Here is a 20,442-nt window from a genome sequence, read left to right on the forward strand (position 1 = left end):
ATGAGATGGAGTCTTCAAAATTACTTTCCCTACTATTTCTTGCCCGGTGTTCTGGCAGGTTGTCTGTTGTACTGCTCTGAAACTTTCCTGGTTGCTCTGATACAACAGTGACAGCCTTTCTGTTAGATGAGGAACCACAATCAATTTTTGTCCTCAAGTGGTTTTTTGAAAAAGATTGGCAAAGCTGCACAAAACAGTTCATTTGAAGGAATGCAGTTTTCATCTATTTTCTTTTATGAAAGGAGTAATTGTCTCTTAATTCTGCGCTGCACTGATGTGCCAAGACAATAATCAAGCTACATTAATTATAAAAGATTGGGACCCGGTACAAAGCCTTGGTCTACTTTAAGAGTGGAGGCGGGGGTAGAACATGCAGAAACCACCTGAAAAGGGATTTATATAATTGCAAAACATTTTTTTCTTGGATTGTTACTCTCCAAGTTGTGCACTTGCCAAACTATAGATTTTAGTGTGGGTTTTTGTATGTCGTTTTGTGTTTTGGGGGAGTTTTGTATGGTTTTGTGCTTTTTGGGGAGTTGAGTTTTGTTTTGTTTGGGTTTTTTTCCTTAAGAAAGAACAAAACGAATGCATTTGTTTGTAAGTCGGCAAGAACACTTGTTACACTCAAAAGCTTAGAAACGTTATACTGTTCAGGCTAATACCTGCATGGGTGAGGGAGGTATAGGAGGCACATTTATTATGTAATCTTTTTATGTATCATTTTTTTAAGAAGAGGATTGATTTAAAAGCAGTTATTTTGAGGAGATATGAGACAGCTGACCTCTTTCCCCCATTGCAGCTGCACCCTGAGCGTCACCCTGGAGCAGGCGATCACGCTGGCCCGGAGCCATGGGCTGCCCCCTCGCTACATCATGCAGGCCACCGACGTCATGCGCAAACAGGTGAGGGGCTGGCTGTGCCACAGTGCAGGCACACAGCTGTGGTAACTGGGAGTGGGGAGCGGGTGTCCTGGTTTAGGGCAAATTTGGGAGAAAACCTCCAAAGGGGGCCCCTCCAGAAAGCAAATCCACACGGCTCCTCCCCCCAACGACTTCAGCAAGGATTCCTCGGAGACAAGGGGAAGGAACCTGTTTATTTAACAGGCACAGCACCCCCCAGCACACAAAATGAACAATACCGGATGACAACAGTCTTTCACCGCCCTGAAAAAGATGACAAATTCAGAAAGTCTCTCTTGGGAGTGGTTGCTCTGTTATCAGTCCCTCTAGTGCTGGGGGTAGCTGCTGCAGGCCACAAGGTGCAAACTCTCGGTGTTTCTCAGGTCCCAGCCCGGAGCAGGTTCGAGAAATTCCAAAAAAAGGAAAGGAAAAACAGTCCAGGGAAAAATTCGGACTGCTTAGCTAAACTAACTAATGAGCAGAAGCAAAGAGCAGGAGCAAAGCAGAAGCAAGAGTGAGAGCAAAGCAAAAAGCCAAGCAAAAAGCAAAAGCAGCACTATGTGCCGCCCTGTCTGTGTGTCCCACTAGCTGTGGGGGAGCAGTTGATAAGAAACCAAAACAAAACTTTCACTCTTCAGAGCCAGTCTTGAAGGCACAGAACATAATATCCAGCATAAACAGAACACACGAATGGGGATACAAGCATCATAATGTCACCCTAGGGCAGTGGGCTACAGCTATGGAAAGCAGGTGAACAGCACTGAAAACAATGAGCCATGGAGTGCCCAGGTGCACTGACCAACCACCAAAGGGAACAGAGGGCACACAGATGCCATGCATGGACAATCAGGGGTATAAAAGGTTGGGCTAAAGAAAAAGAAGGGCAGATGCTTGCAGCCTTGTGAGGTAATGTAATGTTATTCTGTGTGGGCAGACAGCTGAAGTCTTCTGATGTGATTTGGTGTCACTCTGTATGGGTTGGAGCTTTCTGACATTGTATGATGATACTCTGTATATTGTGGATATCTCAACTACAGTGTATGCTGTGACAGGGAAGACCTGCATGCTTCCAAACAACAAATGTGGTTATCAAAATGGAATGATTCGACCAAGCATTTTTTAGCCTCCATCCTAATGTTGTGCAGTGTCTATTTGAGTCATCTTAGTTTGGGTTCTTTGTTGTTTGTGTTTTGGTCTTCTGTTTTGGTTTTTTTTTTTTTTATTTTCTCCCCTGTTTTTTTTAATTATTTTTTAATACAGAAGCAGGCTATCTTTATCCAGTTGTTTGCTTTCTCTTATGATTTTACTAAGTGATTTTTGTATAGTAACTGCCTTGGTGTCACCTTAGATCAGAATAGTCTGTTGAGTAAGACAATTTTTATCTTAATATATATGATTGATAAAAACAGCTTAAGATTATTAGCTATTGCCAGTAAAAGGTGACTCATGCACTGAATTAAGGGAAAGTGTAGAAGGGAAGGAGAGAAAGAAACCCCATAGTTTTTCATTTCCAGGCAAGATTCCTGAGGACAATGTCCTTATTACAAAACAGTGTTTTTCACTCTTTGGCCATCATAGTATTTAGGGACTGTTGTGCATAGATAACCACCTCAACATGAACTCTTGGTGTGAAGGTATGCCAAAAATACTAGATTAAAAAGTAATATCAACTGAAAATGGGGGGTTACATTCTACTGTATTAACACAACATTTTCTAGAGTATCTCGTTATCAGAAAATACTTTGACAAGGATGTATCTTGGAAGGAATTCAAGGGAAGAACATGAATGATACAGAGGTTGTTAGACAAAACTTATAAACTGAAGATTAAAGAGCTGAACCTGTTCAGTTGATGAAAGAGAGGTTGAGGGGGGACTTAATCACTCTGCCTGCATATGGAACATATATCCCAGCCTGTGGTAGCTTTCAACCTTACAACAAATCATAAGCAAAATACGGGATGCACTCAATCTTGAAGTGAAAAAAACTTAATTAAATATTGTAACAATTAATCACTGATAAGACAAGATTCATAATTTCTGGGTTCTAGATGGCACCTAATATATTATGTTCATTAACTTTACTACATATTTTGTGCAGCAATCACAGTTATGAAGATGATTAAAAAGCTGTACTTTGCTTCTAACTTGCTGTAGAGAAAAACATGCGTATGCTAAGTGTGACCTTTGGTCTGTTAAAGCAATTTTGTGAATACTTTCAAACCATAGATTTGCATCGGTTGTATCTAAGTGTTGCTGCTGAGCATTAGTACATCAGAGTATTTAGTCTCATTCCTTTTTGCATTGGGCTTTCACTTATTTCGGTGCATAAATTAAGTTTCGGTGATGAATAATCATCCTCGAGGTTCTTGAATGTACATCTGCTCAGGAATTACAAGTTTAACTTGACTTGAAAAGAAGGCTACTGCTTTATATGCAGTATATATGTTTTATATACAACCTATACATGCGAATTATATGGATGAACTTGCATGTATAGGTTGATATGTCTGCTCCTGAAGATTTAGACCAAAGGCAGATATGTGTATTTTGCAATCAAAAAATATGGTTGTAGGGGTTTGCATAAATCTATTTATAGGATGTATTCTGTCAAATTGTACATTTTCAAAATGCAGATCTAGGCCATTTTTTAAAATGCTGATTCATTTTTGTATCTTCTGCATTTATGTAATGAAAATTAAAGACAAAATGAAAGAAACTGACATAGTTTTGAGCAGCTGTAGCTGTACTTGCTCAAATACAGATGTGAAAAAAGGCCTTTTGATGAGGCTGCATTCTTTGAAGTAAAACAGCAGGTGATCAATAGCTGTTAAAGATACCAATATCTCAATACCACACACAGATACTGCGAAAATGTGTGCTAGTATAGCTAGACTTTTTTCACACATCCTTTCTCTTGCAGGAAACCACTATGGCATTTAATAGAGTAATAATCTTTTGTCGTAATTTTCAATCAGTCTTGGAGTTCTGTAGTAGAAATGTAACCCTCCATTAAATTCTAAATGTTTTGTAGTAATTTCAACAACACACTATGGTATTTTCTAGAAACTTGTTCGGATTTAATGTTTAAATTATCTGTAGGATTTAACTGTCAGGATCATAATGTAGGCAATAAAACTTGGAAGAAAAAGAAATAAAAAGGTTTCTTGGGGCTTAATGCAGAACATTTAGTTAAGAGCAATACATGTGCCTTTTCCACATAAAACAAACAAAAAAAATTGTTATCCCATTTACACACTAAACCTTTTGTGGAATAAAGATATTAGCCACAGGGAGGTGCAAGTCAAAGGACATCTATTCCATCTGTTACTCAGCAGCACTAACTCCTGTCAGTATCAGCTTTCCACAAGAGGAAATTATCTCTACTTGAAGCTGATGTGTTTTCCAACTTGGTGCGCCAGAGACACCTGATTGAATGGATAACCTCAGGAATGATTTTATTTTTATTTGAATGAGGTCAAGATCATGTTGAACAAGACTAATAATAGGTCCAGCTGTACTGTTGGAACAATGTTCAAAGTAATTGTCTTGTCAGTTATAATAAGACAGCAAGCACCTGGTGTGTGAGAACTAAAGGAAAGAGACAAACTTGTGAGAGTGAATATGAACTTGGGTCTGTGGAATGGCTTTACTTAAGCAGTTTTGATTTATTTATGAAATAGAGAAAAAATTGTCAAAACATCCCAACTATCTTTTGGTAAAATTTTAAACTTACGTATATACTCATGTAAACAATTGCACACACAAAATACTATGTAAAGCATCCTGATAGCAGTGTGAATTCAGGATGCAGCAGAGTGGAGAGAACAGAAGCCTAGGAAAGGAGCTACAGGAGGGTAGAGAGCTCTGAGGAAAAAAAATAACTAAAAGACTGATGAACAGAAAAGGCCAGAATAGAATTTATATTATGTATTATGTTATATATTTAATATATGTCTTTTAAGTGACTAATCATATTTTCATGCCTTTTTTAAAGTATAATAAAAACACTATATTTTGAGCCCACCAGGGGAGGGACTATGTTAGACCTGTTGTTTGCAAATAGAGATGGGCTGTTGGGAGATGTGGTAGTTGGAGGCTGCTTGGGGCATAGTGATCATGAAATTATAGAGTTCTCAATATATGGTGAAATCAGGAGGAGCATCGAGACTTTTACACTGGACTTCTGGAGGGCAGACTTTGGCCTATTTAGGAGACTTATTTGGAGAGTTCCTTGGGAAGCAGCCCTTAAAAACAAAGAGTCTAGGAATGGTGGGCACGCTCCAAAACAGAGATCTTGAGGGCACAGGAACACACTGTCCCTGTGTGCCGAAAGATAAGTCAATGAGGCAAATGTCCAGCATGGATGGGCAATGAGGTTTTGAAGGAACTCAGGGATAAAAAGAGGAAGTATCATCTTTGGAAGGGGGGTCAGGTCTCTCAGGAAGTATTTAAGGGGGTTTCTAGGGCATGTAGAAAAAAAAATTACAGAGGCCAAAGCTCAGTTCAAACTTAACTTGGTAACTTTAGTAAAGAATAATGAAAAGTACTTTTGCAAATATATTAATTGCAAAAGGAAGGGCAAGACCAACCCTTGTTCTCTACTGGATGCAGGAGCGAACTCAGTAACTGTAGATGAGAAGGCAAAAGCGCTTTACACCTTCTTTGCTTCAGTCTTTAGTGGGAAGATGGCTTGTCCTTAGGACAGCTGTCCTCTTGGGTTGGTAGATGGTGCCAGGGAGCAGAATGGTTCCCCTGTTATCCAGGAGGAGGCAGTCAGAGAATTGCTGAGCCACTAAGATGCTCACAAATCTATGGGACTATATGGGATCTATCCCAGGGTGATGAGGAGCTGGCAGATGAGCCTGCAAAGCCACTCTCCATCATTTACTGACAGTTCTGGCTCACTGGCGAGGTTCCAGATGACTGGAAGCTGGCCAGTGTGATGCCAAGTCACAACAAGGATGGGAAGGAGGATCCTGGTAATTATAGACCAGTCAGCCTGACCTCAGCACCCGGTAAGGGGATGGAACAGTTTATACTGAGTGTCATCACACAGAACTTACAGGATGGCCAGGGTGTCAGACCCATCCAGCAGGGGTTTAGGAGGGGTGGGTCGTGTTTGACCATCCTGGTCTCCTTTTATGGCCAGCTGACATGCCTGGTGGATGCAGAAAAGGTTGTAGATGTTGTCTGTTTGGATCTCAGAAAGGCCTTTGCCACTGTCTCCCACAGGACACTGCTGGAAAAGCTGGCAGCCCATGCCTTGGAGAGGAGCACTCTGTGCTGGGTTAGGAACTGGCTGGATGGCCAGGCCCAGAGGGTGGTGGTGAGCGGTGCTGCATCCAGCTGGGGCCTGTCACCAGGGGTGTCCCTCAGGGATCTGTGCTGGGACCAGCTCTGTTCAATATTTTTATTGAAAACATGGATGAGGATGTTGAGTCTTTCATTGGTAAATTTGCAGACAACACTAAGCTGGGAGTGTGTGTCAATCTGTTGGAAGGTAGGAGGGCTCTGCAGAGAGGCTTAGAATGTTTGGACGGATGGACAGAGTCCAATAAGATGGTGTTTAATAAATCCAACTTCTGAGTCCTGCACTTTGGCCACAATAACCCCCGGCAATGCTATGGGCTGGGGACGGTGTGGCTGGACAGTGCCCAGGCAGAAAGGGACCTGGGGGTGCTGGTCAAGAGCTGGCTGAACATGAGCCAGCAGTGTGCCCTGGGGGCCAAGAGCATCCTGGCCTGCATCAGGAGCAGTGTGGCCAGCAGGAGCAGGGAGGTCATTCTGCCCCTGTACTCAGCACTGGTGAGGCCACACCTTGAGTGCTGTGTCCAGTTCTGGGCCCTCGGTTTGGGAAGGACATTGAGAGGCTTGAGCACATCCAGAGGAGGCAACGAGGCTGGTGAGGGGCTGGGAACACAAACCCTGTGAGGAACAACTGAGGGAGCTGGGGGTGTTTAGCCTGGAGAAAAGGAGGCTCAGAGGTGACCTTATCACTCGACAACTCCCTGAAAGGTGGCTGTAGCCCGGTGGGGGTTGGTCTCTTTCTCCAGGCAGCAACTGACAGAACCAGAGGACACAGTCTTAGGCTGGGCCAAGAGAAACACAGGTTGGATATTAGGAAAAAGTTTTTTGTGGAAAGAGTGATAAAGTACTGAATGGCCTACCTGAGGAGGTGGTGGAGTCACCATCCCTGGACATGTTTAAAAAAAGATTGGATATGGCACTCAGTACCATGGTTTAGTTGAGGTGTTGGGGCAGGGGTTGGACTCAATGATCTTGAAGGTCTCTTCCAGTCTAGCAATTCTGTGATTCTGTGTATAATTCTTGTAAGTATTGTACTGATTTAGAGCTTTTTGATTGTTTTCTCTATGTGACTGGTTTTTGCTACCCTTAAATTAGTGTGTAGCTTGAAAATAAGCCTATAATTTTTAAAAATGGAAATGAGAATACTAGTCCATATAGGAGAATCCTGATTGATATCTCAGAACTGCCATCATATTTCACCAGTGCTCTGGCAGCACTGGTATGCAGAGGGTAGCAGTCTAGAGTCATGTAACACAGCTCTCCCTTATGCCCATGTGAGACAGTGTCAATTAAGAATAGAATTGGAGAAGTATAAATTAGCAGTATATTGAAATAGAAATGGTATAATGATGCTCAGTGGTTACAAAAAATGTCATGTAACAAGTTGCTAGTAATTCTTGGGGCTTTTCCTCAAAAGAAATAAGAATTTGGTGGTTTTAAGGTAAGGTCTAATTTGTGTCCTAACTAAACAATAAATTACATGGTTATATAAAGCTAGACTCCTTTGTAAATCAATACATTTGATTTATTATGTGAGCAAGATACTAAAATTAGTTTGTCTAGTGAGTGATGCAAGTAAAAATAGGCTGGTTTTGTTCTCAGAGGTAGTCACAGCACTGACGTCAAGGATCAGCGTGTGATTAATTTGGATTGTTTTTGCAAATATATGAATATTCTGGTTCTCAGTGCTGTTAATTATGTGCCAGTCTCAGCATGGTGAGGTTTCTTATGATAAAATTTTAGAAAAAAAAATATTATTCTTTATTATGATAAAATTTTAGAAAATGGCACAGAGAAAAGGCTACTGGAGGTGCGGAAGGTCTGGAGTCAACATGTCTAACTGTAACCAACATCTATCCCTATGTCATTCCTGACAGAGGTTTGTTGTATCTGTTCTTAAGCCACCAGCAGTAGGGACTCCTGCAGGCTGTTTCTCATGTGGTCTGTTCCAGAGTTTTCTTAACCTTTTCATTACAGTGCTTTACTTCGTGCCTCATTTAAGTGGCTTTTTTCTTCTGTTTTTCCCCCTTCAATTCCCATTTTCTGTCCAGTATACCATAAACTTAGCAATGAGATTTTCTTCCCTATTTAGCAGTAGACTTTTAGCATTTTTATTGTTCCCAGAAATGGGGCATCTAGCATACTCTGGCCAACCTGTTACCACCCTCATCATAAAATATTTCTTTCTTTTACCTATTCTGAATATACCTTTGTTTAGTTTAAAATCATTACTTGTTTTCCTATTGCTACAGCTCCTGCTAAAAAAGTCTATTCCAAATTTGATTATCATGTCCCTGGTAAGCTATCACTTGTATAGATAGAAGAAATCAATTCATCTGATCTATTGTTTTTCAGTTGAATTTTCTTACTGAACTCTTTTCAATTCTTTTGTTAAAGATGAGCAGTAACTCTGAAGAATTAGATTTATTATAATAATCTTGCAGGACTTTGTGATTGAGCAATAAAATAGATGAAAATCAGCATAGATTACTCTTAAGTGAAGGGCACTAGGGAAAAAACAAACCCTAAGTTCACATTCAAAATAATTGACTGTGAGTTTGCCATTCCATTTCATGTTGAAGACCTGAGGATATGAGGAGAAAACAGCTCAATTTGCAGCAGTTATGAGTAAAGCAGAAGCTATAATGGTTTAGGAGGGATAGAGGACAAAGTAGAAATCATGCTGTCATGACCCTGCATTTGGAACTATCTAATGTTCTTATCCCTTCCATAAGGATATAGCATAATGGAAAAGATTCAGGAGAAAGTCAGGAGAATATTGGCTAATTGTTGGGAAAGGTTTACAGACAGAACAGACAGAAAAAAAAAATAATATAGGACTGTTCAGCTTCATGAAGAGTGATAACAGACTTCTAAAGAACATGTGTCACAAGTAGGGACTGACCATTGTCCTCTCCAGTGCAGAGCTAAACACATCAAACGAAACTGTCAGGTTTAAACCAAATTAAAAGAATGGAAAGCTGGAAAGGGACTTTTTACAAGGGCATGTAGTGAAAGAGAAGGGGTAATAGCTTCAAAGTGACAGTGGGCTTAGACTGAGTCTATTTTAGAATAAATTTTAGACATTAGGTATATTAAAAAGTCTTTACTGTGAGGGTGGTGAGGTACTGGAACATGTTACCCAGAGAAGCCATAGATGACGCATCCCTGGAAATATCTGGGGACTTTGCCCATGGTGGGAGGTTGAGACTAGATGACCTTCTAAAATTTTAGCAACCCAACCATTCTCTCATTCTTGATATAGCAAGTTAAGACTGTACCAAGATGTGGATCTTTCACAAGGCTAGTGATGTGTATTTATTACTGAGTACAAGAGAGATGGGAAAGAAGAGAAGAGAATCACTAAAGTTAATTAAACACATACTTGTTGATGAAGAGAAGAAGTATTGAATGACTAATGACTGAATTCTGGAGGAGTTTCTGGGGAAAGACATGTTTGTCATGGTCCATAGTTATGTGCCTTTGCAATTGTTGGAGACCATCTTACTGAGATGGATGCATCTATAGTAAAATAATTTTATATTGTGCCTTAATTTTTATATGTATTCTAGTTATTTTTTCTATCTTTATCACTCTTTCTTTACCTTAAAGAAATGTAAGGACACAATATGTTTTTGTGGCACATGTTGATTTACAGAGTCTGAGAGCCTATCTGTGTGTAAGCAGCTAGCCTTTTTCATATACTGTTTCAGCCCATGGCAGTAAATCAATACCATGTCAATTACCTATGTACCTGATTTCAGTCAAATGAAAGGTCTAATTTTACTCTATGACTGGAATCAAGTATTATAACTCTTTTACATCATGTGCACCTGGCACTGCAGCTCTGTTAGAAATTTAAGTTATCTTTGATACGTCACATCAATTAAAGATTACACAGTAAGAATTCTGAGGTTATACATTTTTACTCTCTATTATTTTGTCCTGAATTTACATAGTACAGGAGAAATAAATGAAGAGTCAGTATATTTATTATTGATAGAACAAGTAGTTCCCATGTCCTTTAAAATTATAGAAAATATTGTAAGCCTAGCAGATATTTCTTTATTGTGACTACTTTACATCAACAAAACTGAAATTTAAGAGCTAGACCTCATCATTCAAAAATAAATTTTACTAAGTTCTTTGATATATGTAAGCTGGTATGTTTGCAGAAGAGGGTGTTTTTCACACAATGGTTCATGGTATATAAATATTGTGCATGTTTTATCCATTTCCTCCTTACTAGATGAGTCAGTGAGACAACAATGCTTTCACTATTGTTTTTGAAAGGATCAATTGGGATAGAAAGAGACCAACTTTTCCTTTTGCCCCTGCTTTAAGTGGGGATTTTAGACTAATCAATCTCAGGAGGTTCCTGCCCATTTCTTTGGGGTTTGGTTTTGAGATTCTCTGATTATAAAGGAAGATCAGGACCTGCATTTTTCTAATCCTTATTTAGTGCCTGAGTTTACGCCATTCTTTGTTAGTTTCACTGAGCATTTTCATAGAAAATAATCTGTATTATTTGTTTGTTTCAAAGTTCACAGGAAATAAGTGGCCTGTCAGAAAAAACTTCTACATGGAATAGTGACAAAATCAAACAAATTGAAACGAGATGTGTTTGTATTGTTTTAAACCTTAAATGTTAATTTTTCTAATGATTCTTTTTTAAATTAGTAAGATCTATATATGTGCCTTTATTTGGTGACAAGTGGCAAGATTTTAGTTTCTTTATTGCTTTAATTTTATCTTCACCTTAGAAGATACTAGTTGTTTTGGGAGATGAAACATATGTGTTAATTAATTATAAGCAATAGTTATGTTCATCTACAAAGCTCAAAAAATTTCCTAATTTATTGTGGGATAAATGAAGTAAAATTGTTGTTCTTCTTCCACAGGGCGCAAGAGTCCAAAACACAGCCAAGAATTTGGGAGTGAGGGATCGAACGCCACAGTCTGTGCCAAGGTAACTGATTCTTTGTGTCCTAGACCATGGTTTTGTCTACTTTGTGCCAAATTCAGTCCTAGCTGCTCAAAAGCTAACAGTAAACATTGACTAACAGTAAACATTGGCTCTTAATGTTCATAAAACAGGTTGCACTATTAGCCATACAATTTTGCTTCAGGTGATTAGTTGCAGAAGTCCAGGCTATGAAGCACTTCAAAATGTGCCCATTTTTGAAAAACGAATCTTAGTTCATGTTAATTATGAAAACACTGGAGTTGGTCCTTCATCACTTCTAATATTTAGCGGTTTTGGGTAAATACTCTTAACTAGATCCATAACTCCATTTTAATGAAATACTGTACTGCAGTATCTCAGCAAAATCATGTTCTAGTTGCCTTTGGGGATGATGTAGTCTTTCTTTGTCTCTTTCTGAAACATGAATTACAATGAAAAATGGGTTAGTCTATATTTATCCAACTTTTTTAATGTTGTGATGGATTGCAGGTGCTAGAAATGTTTCTTTAAAAGCACAATACTTATAAAAGCACAATACTTGTAAGTGGAAATAACCAAAAAATTCTTAATTTGATCTTAAAATGGTTAGAGTAATCCAGAACTAATTTAAACTTTTTTTTTTTTTACTGATTTAAACATAATGTTTTTGTTGAAAAATAAGAACACATTGGATGAGCTAAACATATATGTAAAATACATAACTGATCCACTGTGGTGTTTAAATTTCAGTAAGGAAACAGGGAACTAGTAAAACCTGATAGAGATGACTGTGTGAATTTGATTAGCTTAGAGGCAGTGCAGGACCAAAGATCCCTGATCAGCTGTCTTGCCTTGTGGGGATCCATGGCAATAAAGTAGCATTTTGTTACATTAAAAGCAATTAAAGCATTAGTGGGTGAAGACTTTTCATATTTTGAACAGTATGATTTGGGACTTAAATGAACTCCTTAATGATATAATTATGGAGACAGCCAAAGAATCATTACAACCCAAACTTTTCCCATCCCAACATGAGAGAATGTTTATCTAGATTCAGAGTTTTTGTGATAAAGGAAAAATCTAAGTTGTCAAAAATGGAAACTTAGCAATAAGATTTTTTAGCAGTGCATCTGTGGAAAAAAGACTGTCTCTTTCCAGCTGAAACTCCCACAGTGTAGCACTGAAATGCTGAAGAATGATGAGGATATAGAATAGACACAAGTACCGGGCACGCTTGCCAGTGAGCAGCAATAGCAAAGTCACAGGAATATCCCAGACCTCCATGTCAGGGCATTAGATGCACAAATCAGAATTGTCATCAGCAGGATGCTTTTGATGTATAGCTAAACAATACTATGGCTTCTTAGTTCTCTGCTTTGAAAACAATTTTATATTTGGTTTCAATTAACATCACTTGACAGGGTTCTCTTCTTGTCTGCAACTGCCATTGTTTCTGTTTTCTCAGCTGATGTTTGTACCATCTCAAATAGTTGCTCCATGTATATGCTCCATGTATAGTTGCTCCTGTTCTGTGACCCAGAACAGGCTATTTCTGCTCTTTAGCAACTTCAGATCCTGAGAGATTTATGCAGCGTTATCATAGTTTGCTTCACAGTTCCCTTATAACACATACTCTGAAGAGAATCTTAGTGATTACTGCTATAACCTGAAGAATACACAGACCTTAGTACTTTGGCCTGAAGTTTTCTGCACTTTGCTTCATAGAAATTACATATTGCTAAAACATCATCAAGTATTAACCCCACTGCAATTACTCTAGATGAGATTCTGACTGTAATTTTATCTGTCTTCTGCCAGCTTTGAATATTACTGCTTTGTTATGCCAGCAGAATCAAATAATCCAACCCCTGTTTATTCTTCTCTGCATCCTTGTCTGTATAAAGATCAGACCTTATCCTCTCATCAGTATAAAAATATGAGATATATGTGTATTGCCTTATATATAGCTCCCAACAGATGTTTTGATGTCTGCAGAATGTGACCTGAAATGATTTGTGTTTCTGAGTCTACCATATGACTATGTGGAAGAGCCCAATGATCTTCAGAACACATTATGGTGGAGATTTCTCTTTGTTATTCCTCCAATGATACATTTTCCCAGAGGAATATGTGTAATCTCCAAATGAGATCATGTCTATGGCTGGTTCTAATTGCTGTGGTTCCAGAGGAGATACTGTATGCTGGACAGGAGTACAGAGCAAGGGGTGTGAGGTCAGAATGATTGCCTTTTATTTTCAGTATTTCCGTTGTTAGGGTAAAGTTTCAAGCACCTGTTAATAACCAAGTCCTTTCAAAAGGGTTAATAGAAGTCAAAAAACCTTTATAAAAACAGTGGCTATTTCAATCTGTACTGGGGTAATATTTTGAACCAAATCTTACTGCTGTTGAGTTCATCCATGAAGAACCAGAGGGAGAGAGAATTTAAAATCTGCATTTTTGTGTCACATGTCTGACACCTGTCTCAGGTGCTTCAAACAGCACCAGTTCTTCAGGGAAATATTTTTAGAGAGCTTTGACTGGGCCAAGGCAAAACAGAATTGGAGGCAATTACATTCACCAAGAAGCTTTTTCAATTGGGAAATCCAGGGCAACACCTGCTAATAGGATTAATGAAGCCATCTTTAGTGCAGAAATATGAAAATTTTCTGCATTGACATGTGTTTATAAGACTGCTTATGGATATGTGTTTTAATTATTCCACTTTCAATGTAAACAAAGATTTTATTAGTTTTACCTTGATGGTGTTAGACTAAATTCATACCTTTTGTTTTGCAGTGCAGAAAGATGTAGCTTTAGTCGGTGTTCCTTAAATCTACTCATTTTAATAATGACCAAGTTCTCAGAATAATAATTGCTTTGTTTGTTTGTCATTGTCAGATTATACAAGCTGTGCCAGCCACCACCACCTGTTGGAGAAGAATGAGATCTGCTCCAGAAAACAACCTAGTAATGGCCTTTACGATACTGGGATTATATGACAAAAATCTAACTGCACTATAGCATTACGTCCCTGCAGCTTTGCTAAATAAGAAAAAAAAATCTTTTACTCAGGACAAAGGAAGAAATACCCTAAGTGTTACCTACTGGCATTGAAAGATGTCTTCCCAAAAGCATTTCAGAAATCTGTGCACTCCAGCCTTACACTCATAGGACAGTAGCCTTCCTTGGGAATTTAACACTGGAATCAGATTAATTTGATGTGTCTTGTTCAGCCACATGATAGATACAGCCAGCAGCTTGAAAAAACAGTCTTGGTCAGAGGGAATGTCTTCACTTGTACCCTATGCACAATGTGATCTTGTGGAAGCCTAGATAAGCTAGGCTTGATAATGAGCATGCATTTCATATGGGGCCCTTTGCACCGAGAAAGCTTTTCTCCTGTCACCATCATAATTTCTTGGAATGTTAACTTTACTGTTTCAAGAATGTAATGTGAGGTTTGGAGATGGAACACTCATTTCAGAATTGTGTTTAATGGCTGCAGGCAGCTGCTGTGGGTATGTGCTTGCACTCAGTAAACTCAGCCAGGTCTGAAGCAGTGCTTGTCACACACACTGCTTGGAAGGAGGACCTACATGGCATTAGGAGTGCCTGATGGTGTGGCATATAAGCTAAAGTTCTGCCCTTTTGCAGCTGCCATTATAGTGAAGGAGAAGGATGAGTCTGATTTTCATCCATTGTTAGGCTGAGCTTCAGACTCTATAATAGATGTTTTACATTATTACATCTCTGCACTTCAGAGTTTTCCAGAGTTGTGTATTTTCTTCTAGAGTACTACACTAACAAATCTACATAAGGCAGAGATGAGTCAGTGTTGTTAAACTGGAAATGACTGGTTCAAGTTCAAGCATAGTTTGGGGTTTTGATGTTTTATGCTACCATTTTCCACATTTTGTCAGAATTGTTTTGTACAGCATCTCACTTCTTGGAGTGGTAATTGTTATAGATTTATTTTGAATTGTACTATTTAGAGCACCCAGGGAGAATTTATCTGCATTTGGCTGTTCTTTTGGCCAAAGAATTTTCATTTTCAAATGCCCCCAAATGAGATTTTATATATGAGCACATTAGAACAAAACCTGTATTCTGAAATAGTTCTACTTGTAGCAGTAGCTATGTAATCCATTAGAGCAAGATACATACTGTCTGAATAAATTTTATTTTTTGTACAACAGCGGCCTGTAGTTATGCTGTAGCAATCAAACTTCACAACATAACTTTTGCATATGATCTAAATATTTATGAACCTATCAATCTACAATTAAATGTGAGGATACAAAAGGAATTGTAGTCTTGAACAGAGTGGGTTTTTTTAGAGGATATTGAGGGAACTTGTTACTTTTCTCCAAAGGAGGAATTAGAGGTTCTACCTTTTTCAGTATTCTAAATGTTTTTACATAGACCTTAACTTTGCTAAGAAATAAATATTTTTATATATCCACAGATACAAATGTCTGTGCATATATGTACATTTCAACATGTATATATATATGTAGTCATATCAATAAAAAGGTAATGTTTGCCTTAAAATATGACAAAGGCATGCAGTAATGAGCACTCCAGTAACAAATTCATCTTTGTGCTTTAAGGTTTACTCTCTTTCATAGTTGCTGGAAGCTATTGAACCATGATCTTTTTGATTAAAATACTTAATACACAAAAGCAAAATCAAAAAAACAAAACAACAAAAAAATTACTTTTAAAGGCTTTTGTCTAGCATGACCTAATGCTTACACATAAGAAAGAGTTATGTTTTCCATAATTGCTGTTCTAGTCAGGGTCTCATACTTTCAGATGTGTTTCATTCAGAGCAGCAGTATTGGCTGTGGTAATTCCTGCTCCAGGCAAAAGCACCAGTCATTTCTGTTTCTGCTTGTTCAGACATCAGAAGTCCAGAGAAGCCATAAGCACCTCAAGCCAAGGGCGTGCTGCTGTCAGCCCAGCTCTGAGCTCACATCTTCCTGTGAGGTTTCCCCACAGGAGATTTGATTTACTATGAGGGAAGTCAGCTGTTGGCTGCATGGAGCTGCTGAGCCTGTATACAATAAAATAACCTAGAGGGAAAAAATCTGTTGCATGTACATGCATTATTGTAACTAGCAATTGCTTTTTTTATATAGCATTGAAAATGGTAGGAGTGTAAATGCTCCAAAATAGTCTCCCTGTATAATATGATAATTCCCTGTTTCATTTTGTTGTTGAAATTGTGGGATAATAGACATTTGTAAGGGACAAATAATTGTAAGCCAGTCACTGGACAAAATTTTTTAGCTATTGTTTCATGAGTGTGCATCAGAAATCTTGACCTCTTATTTTGGTCATTTTATATCTAGCTTTTGGTCCTTTATTCTTTTTTTGCCCCACTAGAGACAGTTTTCAAAAGCCTATTAAGCATTATGAGCTTTATTGGTAACCCATACTGCAAAGTAAGGTGTCTATTTAGCCTGATATCAAAGAAGCTGAGAAACTTAAGCCCTGGTTTTCTGGGATTACAGATAACACATAAAAATATGATTCCACAGTAACACACAGCATCAATTAGGTTGGGAAAGATCTCTGGGATCCTTGACTCTAACTTATAGATCGAATCCAACCTATTTTCAGAGGAAATGGGGCATAAATTCCCCCCTTGCTGTCTAATTAAAAGTAGGGACTCGATTTCACAAAATGTTCTTCAATGGCCTGTATGAAACATTGTGTAGTATTCAGATTGCTTTTTTTGCCCTTCTGCTTTCAGAGCACACTGCACACTCTAACACTATTCTACTGACTTCTAATAACATTAAATGGACTTCATTGTCCATTCTTAAAATGTAAATTTACATATGTTCATTATTAAAGCTGTTTATCTTGTTTGGTATATGTATAGGACGTATTTATTCCTTATACAAGATGCACTTACAGAGTAAAAAAAAAATATCCATTCTCATCACAGTATGTTTATCCTCTTATAAATCTTTAAACTCACAGGTGACAAGAAGAGATGACCAAGAGTGATGATTTACAAGAATTATATCACCTATAGCTTCGTAAACTTTGTTTTGACAGAAACGGGTTATGTAGCCTTTTTTTACAACAATGTCTTGTACTGGTTAAGGGAAAGCATTCTGTATGTATTTTTTACTTTTTCCCCCAAGGAAAGCGTAATTCTTCTGGGAATAAATTCAAGGATCTAGAGGCATACATTACCAAATACTACCATGATTCATTCCTAGCCTGGGAAGGGAAGGTTACAGGCCCAGGAACAGCTGAGTTGCCATGTGTTGCCATAGCATCCATGCTTGGAGAAAACAGAGATTTTAAGAAGAGCTGAGGATGTTTGGCCTGTCTTTGTAACCATCATTTATAAATAATAGGGTGTTAAACAGTCTTTAGTCTGAAAGGGCCATTGATCTAGTCTAGTTCCCCAAATTAGTTATTTTTAATAGCGATTTTCCTTGTAGATTGTAAATGTAAATAAATATAAAAATGTATATAGTCCAGTTTTTCAATGCCAAACTTTATGTTTAGACACCCATTTTAAAGTAAATATTCCTGCTGTCAGCTGAAGCAACCAACCAATTTTATGTCTACTGAGACAGTTGGAATTCTTAGTGGCTTTTTGGGTAGATTTCACTGGGTTTTAGCAAATGCATCAGGTTTTTTGATTGGTTTGTATTTGTTTATTTTAATTCAGTCAGTAGTGGTCAGAACTCCTCTTCTACTGGTTTAGAGCCAAGACAATTAAACTTCAGTCAACAAGAATTTACAGTAGTCATACCTAATTTCATTTGTTAGACTCCTTTAATGGAAAAAAAATTAACCACTTTTATTGATCTGTTTTTAGCCAGAGAAATTCACAAGCAAATGTTTTATTAATTGATTGTCAGCTGTAGTGTATGTGTGCATATTTATATATGTATATGTATTTAAGACAATTGCCTGAATGTGAGTATACACATCATGGTTAAGCATGATGCTCAGAAAAGGAAAGTGTCTTTCATTTCATTTCATTTAAATGAGAAAATCAGTAACTGTAGTATACATCTACATATTGTTCCATACTCTTTACAGCTCCTTCATGGATTTGTCTTCCAGCATTTTCCACATATATTTTGTGCCATTTGTGTTTAACAGTATGAAAAGATAATGCATTGCCTTATGTATTTTATCTCTGTACTTGATAAATGCAGGTAGTGCTTTTCTAATTGTACTCCCAACAGTACTCTGGCATTGGTAAATTAGATGTGCAGTACATACCTGACTCAGGATACCTGGATTTTTCATCATTAGGTTTTGAAGTATAAAAAGATATTGAACTCATATTTTTGTATGCTGACAATTGTGTAGGGTTTTTTATATACTGTATATATCAACCAAGTTTTCCTGAAGAAATTTTATTATTATGAATGTTTCCCTTTTCCTGGTAGATGTGGGTATATGTTTCTTGCTATGTATGTATAAATGAATATACAGCACACACAGTCATGCAGATGTTAACAACAGTGAGGAATTTCAGATTGTCCAGAGGCTAATCAAGCTTTTATTTTTATTCTTCTCTAAAAATATAGATCTCCATACTAGAAATCTACTTTAGAAATAACTTCTACTTCAGTTTCCAAGTCCAATAGTGCTCAAAGTAGTTGGGACATTTCTGCAAGTACTTAGATTTGGATTTCCATGGGAATACCCACAACATCTTTTGTGTGTGTATGTGTGTCCTATCTGCAGTACTATATGCCAGATTAAAAAATCTAAGCAGCCTTATTAATTTCTTTACACCATGTATATAGTGTATGTATTTGGTTATACTTGTGTTACACTTTTAAAATGAACCTAATTTCTGCATATTGCACACATTTTTCAAATTATGAATATATTTTGTAACATCTCATTAGGCACAAGAGAGCATTTGAAATATTATGAGAAGGAGACTGCTTTGAAATATTATGTGTAAGTACAGCCATACACAGAATGTTTCAGTCAGCTTTTGTTTGAAAACAATCAAACTAGCAGTTCTGTGGGTAGTTGAGCTTGTTGGAAGTAACTTTTGGAATTAAGATCCTTGGAACATGGATTTAAATTACTTTTTCCTTTATTTTGTAAAGTGCCTCTGTAGCATACTTTGAATCAGTTACTATTATGGATTAAACTAACACTGTGTACTTTTAGATCTATGGTTTATTTTTTTAGTTACATAGTAAAGACTGGAATGGTAACAATGTATTACAAAATGTCAGAGAGCAATAAAACCATTCATAATATGGCCACTGCAAAACTCTTTATTTGTAAGCAAGAAGTTGGGAGGGAGGGGGTTGAGAGCCTTTAGCCCTTTCTATGTTCCTGCCTAGGAATTCTGCTGCAGAACAGAAATTAAATTTCTAGAAATAAACGTTTATAATAAGAATCTCTTCTGCAAACCCAGGTCCAACCTAGGCTCATTGATGGTAATTAAAATATATCTTTATAACCACTGGAAAACTGAATCGTCTATGAGCAGTAGCCCATGGCTTTGGGCAGCTGTACTTGGTGAAGGCTGGAAGAAAGAGACACAGGCATGGAAATTGCTTTTTGGCTCTGTGGTGCCATCACTGTTCCATGAAGATCTAGAATATTCACCACTCCTGCACTTCTTTGTCTGAGGACTTTCTGTTTACTGCTGTGCACAAGGGGTAATCTGACATACATAGTGTGGAGTGTTGTACTCCTTGCACTAAAAAAAACACCAATAAATGACTAATCCTTTAGAGGGACCTTTTGGTATGCCAGGGGTTTGAGGAGTAGCACTTGCACTGTTTTTTTGTAGGACTGAAAGCTGATGAACTATTAGACCTTGCAGAGCAGTTGTCTCTATATTAAATGAGTTCTGATTTCTACATGGTTGTGATCAATGGATGTTCAGGACTGACAGGAACAGTAAGGACAGGACTGAAAGCAACTACAATTACTTTGTCAAATCCCTTTTGTTTTCCACCTTATGCAAGCAAGGAGGAGGATGTAAGTATTTCTGGATAACTAGATTTGAAAAATAATTTTTTTTTTATTCTGTCTATGTATTCATCTCTCTAATTTTGTGAAAGAAGGCAGCATGGTATGTTAAAGTATTGAGCAGCAGAAGTGACCACAGGATTTCAGATACAGTCTGCTTTTCTGCCATTACATGTGAATTTTCTTTTTTCAGTGCGCCTCATTTCTGTGGTCTTGCTGCTGTGAATACCTCAAAAATAAAGTCCAAAGAATTATTTTCCTGACCAGTATACACAATGGGAATAAACAGTGCTTTGAAACAA

The 20,442-nt window shown here is 37.7% G+C and overlaps 1 protein-coding gene across 2 annotated transcripts in view; it reads left to right on the forward strand.

Annotated features, from left to right (window-relative positions):
• Positions 1 to 19,420, forward strand: part of PREX2 (phosphatidylinositol-3,4,5-trisphosphate dependent Rac exchange factor 2) — a 176,244-nt gene extending 156,824 nt beyond the window's left edge. For both annotated transcript variants that reach the window (XM_064706194.1, XM_064706193.1), the window contains exons 39-41: positions 800 to 902; positions 11,109 to 11,176; positions 14,051 to 19,420. In XM_064706194.1, coding sequence (XP_064562264.1) covers positions 800 to 902; positions 11,109 to 11,176; positions 14,051 to 14,096 — 217 coding nt within the window. In that variant the 3' untranslated portion in view covers positions 14,097 to 19,420. The remainder of the gene's footprint in view (positions 1 to 799; positions 903 to 11,108; positions 11,177 to 14,050) is intronic.
• Positions 19,421 to 20,442: the final 1,022 nt, after the last annotated feature.

This window comes from Zonotrichia leucophrys, chromosome 2 (genome assembly GCF_028769735.1).
Source record: "Zonotrichia leucophrys gambelii isolate GWCS_2022_RI chromosome 2, RI_Zleu_2.0, whole genome shotgun sequence".
Classification (NCBI taxonomy): Eukaryota; Metazoa; Chordata; class Aves; order Passeriformes; family Passerellidae; genus Zonotrichia; species Zonotrichia leucophrys.